The sequence below is a fragment of the Belonocnema kinseyi genome, chromosome 6 (genome assembly GCF_010883055.1).
Source record: "Belonocnema kinseyi isolate 2016_QV_RU_SX_M_011 chromosome 6, B_treatae_v1, whole genome shotgun sequence".
Lineage (NCBI taxonomy): Eukaryota > Metazoa > Arthropoda > Insecta > Hymenoptera > Cynipidae > Belonocnema > Belonocnema kinseyi.
Window position 1 is genome coordinate 57,294,115 of NC_046662.1, and position 5,843 is coordinate 57,299,957.

The window sequence follows — 5,843 nt, forward strand, 5'->3', positions numbered from 1 at the left end:
AGGGAGCTCTTCTTAATATTTTGACACCAAAATCATGTCGATACACCTTACCGACTGCGAGTAAAGCCACCCACGCTTTAACTTGACAGACTGTATTAAAATGAACCAGCTGAAATTCACTGAATCCATCTGCATTTCCTAATGTGTCTTTCATCTATGATCGATCTGTGAAAAAAAACAATGGAAATCAGCTATTAATTTAAGAAATAATGTGGTACTTATTACAATTCTTACTAAGTAATGATTGCTAACTTATTATTGAGTAATTATTGTTCAAATTATTACTGCCTACACTGTCAGTAATAAACATACAAAACCACATTACATTTATTTAGTGAAGAATAACACAGACCGACAAAATTTGACAAAAGTCAAAAGCCAGAAAGCAGACCTAACATTTCCGAAGGATTTTGATGCGCTAAATCCGAATCCGAGATCAAAATTGCTCATGTACGTCAGGTTTTCAAGATATCCGAACGTAAAAGTGCAAAAACGCGTTTTTTTAGCTGTTTTTGAGGTTATGTAACGGAGCAAGACAAATGCCTACCACAAAAGATAATATGGAATTTAAAAGTACTGATCTTCTCCTTTCAAACCTACTTGTATTTATTAGGATATCTTTATTTTTCACCAAAATATTGTAATTTGAAATTTTTTATTTTAGCTTTTTAACCTAATAACGCTGAGGTGTTTAGATTTATACAACGCATTCTCTATTGCTGACGGTTCGATAATTTTTCTTCAAAATATTATCTCAGGGGTTTTCGAGGGTGCCCTTTCTATTGCCGGTGTCAGTTTTTTGTTATAACCCCTAGAAGATCCAATATGGCAGCTACAATTTAGGGCTTTAAAAAAGAACAAAGGATCTCGCACAAAATACCAACAAAAAAGCGTACAGTCGTTTGGAACCAAACTTTGCACATTGATGCACAAGCATGCTAACCCACCTGACTATGAGAATATTTTGGTGATAAATAAAGATATCCTAGGAAATCAAAGTAGGTTTGAAAGGGGAAGATTAGTACTTTCAAATTCCATATTAGCTTTTGTGGTAAATATTTTTCTTGTTCGGTTACATAACCTCAATAACAGCTAAAAACGCGTCTTTTGCACTTTTAGGTTAGGTTATCTTGAAAACCTGACATACAGGAGCAATTGTGAGCTCGGATTCGGATTCAGCGCATCAAAATCCTTCAAAAATGTTAGGTCTCGTCTCTAGCTTTAAAATTTGTCGGCCTGTGTAATCAATCGAATGTATAATAAACATGCCGGGGGCTAATCTGTCATTATTTCAAGGCTATGTTCGGATTCTACTTTTTACCCAAATCGCTGTAAGTAATTGTACGTAATGTCAATTTAAAAATTTCGCATATAATTGTGTATAATTGTGCCGCAAATAAGCGTTAAACACAATTCATTCTCCGCCCACTAAAAGCAGCGCACAATATTATTACCAATTTATAGTATTTGTCACTTGGCAGCCATTCCATAATGTTATTGGGACTGAAGAAAATTGATGTTCACTTCTCAGTCCACAAGTCTCACTTCATAAACGAAACACTTTTGATATTTGTAATTACTACATAACATAACCTATATTTTTTGACACTTGTACCCATTTGAAGTTTCGAACGCAACCATAGAAACTATAATAAACTTGATCCAAAGATGCACGGACTTGACCGAATGGCCGATCCGAATGCAAGTTTAAAGACGCGAAATATGAGAATGCCCCTGTACTATGGCCTCTTCCCTGCTGTTGTGCAATTCGGGTAGCAATCAAGTTCGCCATGTATGTAAGCCCCAGCGTATCCACCCTGCTTATATTTTTAATAGTTAAATTTCGAAAATATGAAATCGACATTTCTTTAATATTATAGATTTACAGTTTAAAATTTTTCAGTTGTTTTATTTGTTTTATTTTTGATTGGGCAAGTAAGTGTAGATGTATGTTGGAATTTTAAATTGAATAAATAAATATGATTTTTAAATCCTAATTTTACAATGCTGTCCACTAAAAACCAGCGTAGGCGGAGGAGGAGGATATTAATTATAATAATAAAAAAATGTACCTTGGATGATCTTCATAGCACCAGCAAGCCAACTGACGAAAATGCTTCGATTTTGTCCGTCAAAATTGATGCAGTATTTTAAAACTTGTAAGGCTAGAGTATCCAAGAACCAAAAAGCTGCTATATTGCTCTTATAATCCGAAATTCCCAAATTTTCACCCAAGATCCTGTATGCCATTGAAATATTAATTTATAATTTTCTAAAATTTTAAATCCAGAAGATAAATTATTTTACTCAATTACTCGAAGAGGTTCCTCGTTTTCCAATTCTATGGGTCGATTTATCAAACTTTTAAAACAGTCTGGTAAAGTTGGCATAAACTTCCTTGGAGGGCTTAGAAAAGTATTTTTATTTGCTTCCGTAATAATTGGAGTCTGAATCAAAATAAAAAAATGGAATTCTTAATCAATTTATAATTTATTCTTATTATGTAAAAAATAACTTTTTCATTAATCTCTGCTTCAAGTTCAGATCCCACAGAAATATTGCTCTTTTCTGTTATCAAAATTTTGCTTTTCTTATTCTTCTTCGGTTTTGCCATTGTCAATAAATGTATTAATACTTTGAACTGAAAAACTTTAAATAACCTGTCTCAAGTGACGTTTATATTTTCAATTTAATTTTCTCTCTATGGATCAGCAGTTGTTTTTAGCAACAATCCTTTCTTATGAAAAGCCTTCTGGAATTTTGTAAATGACACTTTCCAAATGAGGAATTTTATTTGTGAACATTTATTTCTGAAAGAGAATATTTAAATGTTACTTGATTCTTTATTCATAAAGGCAACAATTACGTTATATTTTTGACATGTTTTGAAAATGACAAAAAGATTCTTTAGAAACACCTGAACCATATTAAATCAATTGTACAGGAGTTTTTAAAATATTTGAAAATAATTTAAATCCTGCGAAGATTTCGAAAATTTCTAAACAAAACATAGATTTTTTTAGATATAGAAAAAGGGAAGTTTCTCAAGAGTTTTTAAGGTGTTAACATAATAAAAAGTTTGCCTTAAGATTTCTGGGAAAATTTCAAATGATTTTTTATTTTGAAAAAATAATTTTTAGAGAAAATTGACAAATATTTCAAAGCATTTCAAATGACTTCCTAAAATAGTTTCGAGAGAATAGAGAAATAGCGAAACGTAGAATTTTAAAAATTCCAAAAAGAAGCTTTTCAACGATTTTCTAATGTTTCAAACGAATAAAAAATCTATCTTAGATTCCTGGGAAAATTTTAAATGAAGTTTTATTTTTAAAACTAAATTTTAAGAGAAAATTAAAAAATATTTAAAATCTTTTCAAGCAAAATGATTTTTTGCTACACAAATTAATTTTTAAAGAAAATTTCAAGAGATTTCATCACGTTTGAATATATTGATAGAAATGCTCAAAAAACAATTTCAAGGATTTAAAAGCAATCTTTTTCAACATTGGAAATATTAGAAAATAATTAAAAACATAGTGAACGTAGTTTTTTGAAGATCTCGAAAAAGAAGGTATTTCAAGAATCTGAAAAGGTTTTAAGATAATAAAAGAATCTTCTCACGATTCCTGAGAAAATTTAAAGTAATTTTGTTCAAAAAATAGTTTTAAGTAAATATTTAAACATTATAGAAGGTTTCCAAAATTCCAACAAAATATTCTGGAATAATTTAAGAAAACCTTAAGAATAGTTCGAGTCCGATTAAAGAATATTTAGTAATTTTAGAAGTTTTAAAAATATTGTTTAATTTGTTTCAAACTTCTATGAGTCCTAAAATATATTTAATTTTTCCTATAATTTGGTAAGAAAATCTTAGAAAAATTATATTCATATGACAAAGTTTATATCAACAAATTTAATAAAAGATCATTTTCTTGTTGAAAATTAAACTGTTTTGTTCAAGAATCGTCTTTTTGGTGAAAATTTTTTGTTGTTGAAAATTAATCGTTTGAATGTACAATAGAACTATTCAATTTTTGATTGCAATATATATTTTTACTTAAAAATTCAACTATATTATTCAAAAATCTCCTTTTTCGATAAACTTAACTGCTTTTAATTTTTTTTAAATTTATTTTTGGATTGAAATATCAACTATACAATTTTTCGTTCGCGATTCATCGTTTTTTTATTAAAAGATCACCTATTTGATTAAATTTAAATTACTTAGTAAAAATGTTTCTTTTTGGGATAAAGAATCAACTATTTAGTTATAAGTTAATCTTTTTGTTGAATTTTTGACTTGGCATATTTAAAATTTTCACAAATCATTTTAAATTTTATTAAAAATTTAAGGAGAAATATATTTACGTGAGCTTAAAAACAAATTAACTTAAAAATACATATTTATTTAAATTTTGTATTTTGTATTATAAATTATTTCCTCCCTCAAATTATAATTTGATAGCATTTTTTTGTATTTCTCGGCTTAAGATATTTTTATGGTTGAAAATTCAACTATTTTGTTGAAAATTCTTCTTTTTGGTTGCAAATTGAACTATTTTGTAGAAATTTAACCATTTTGTTGGAAATTAGTTTTTTAATCGTTGAAAATTTATTTTATAGACTAAAAATTTCCATATTCCATTTTTGATTGTGGTTTTATTTATTTTTTTTAGTTGGCAATTCAACTGTTTGTTAAAAAAATAATCTACTTTGTAGAAAATAATACAATATTGTTAAAAGGAAATTTTTTGTCAAAGAATCGTTTTTTTTGGTAAAAAATTGTTTTCTTGTTGTTGAAAATTAATTTTTTTGAGGAAAATATAACTACTCCATTTTTTATTGTAAATTTCTATTTTTAGATGAAGATTCAACTGTTTTAGTGAAAATTCCTCTTTTTTATGGATTCAACTGCTTTGATTTTAAATGAAAATATTTTTGGATTGAAATATTAACTATAAAATTTTTCGTTGACAATTAATTTTTGTTTTGAAAAGTCAACTAGTTGATTGAATTTGTACTCTTTTATTAAAAGTTTACATTTTTGGTTAAAGAACAAAATATTTAGTTGAAATTAAAATTTTTTTTGACATATCTGAAATCTTCAAGAATGTTTTTGAATTTTCTCAAAAATTGTATGAAAATTATATTCACGTGACTTTAAAAACAAGTTAACTTAAAAATGAATAGCCGAATTTTCTATTTTTATTATCAATTATTTCCTCCCTCAAATAATAATTAAATTGAATTTGTTTGTTTTCTCGACTAAATATCTTTTTTGGTTGAAAATTCAACTATTTTGTTGAAATTCGTCTTTTTGTTTGGAAAATTCATCTTTTTTAGAAATTTAACTACTTTGTAAAAATTAACCATTTTTTGAAAATTAGTTTTTTTTTTGGTTGAAAATTAGTTTTTAGTCTGAAAATTTATCTATTTCATTTAAAATTTGGTTAAAAATTAATCCACTTTATAGAAACTTAAATTATTTTCTTAAAAGGTAATTTTTTTATGAAAAATCGTCTTTTTGTTAAAAAATAGTTTGTTTTTGGTTGTTGTTGAAAATTATATTTTTAAGGAGAATATAACAATTGCATTTTTTATTGTAAATTTATATTTTTTAGGTTGAAATTTCAACTATTTTATTGAAAATTCCTCTTTTTTATGGATTCAACTTCTTTTGATTTGGAATAGAAATATTTTTGGATTAAAATATAAATCACAACATTTTTCGTTCAATTAAACAGGAAATACAACTTTTCCTATTTTATTGTAACTTAATAATTTAAGTTAAAAATTTAAATATTTTGATGAGAATTTGTCTTTTTAGATGAAGTATCAATTTT

At 26.6% G+C, this 5,843-nt stretch overlaps 1 protein-coding gene across 3 annotated transcripts in view; it reads right to left on the reverse strand.

The window, feature by feature from the left end:
• LOC117174896 overlaps window positions 1–2,709 on the reverse strand; it is a 13,731-nt gene extending 11,022 nt beyond the window's left edge. Inside the window, exons 1-3 of one of the 3 annotated variants that reach the window (XM_033364325.1) lie at window positions 2,661–2,709; window positions 2,308–2,447; window positions 2,073–2,239 (exon numbers count right to left, since the gene is read on the reverse strand). In XM_033364325.1, coding sequence (XP_033220216.1) covers window positions 2,073–2,239; window positions 2,308–2,390 — 250 coding nt within the window. In that variant the 5' untranslated portion in view covers window positions 2,391–2,447; window positions 2,661–2,709. Of the gene's footprint in view, window positions 1–2,072; window positions 2,240–2,307; window positions 2,474–2,515 lie in introns of all 3 variants that reach the window. The other 2 variants (XM_033364323.1, XM_033364324.1) reach the window with 2 other exon arrangements.
• Window positions 2,710–5,843: the final 3,134 nt, after the last annotated feature.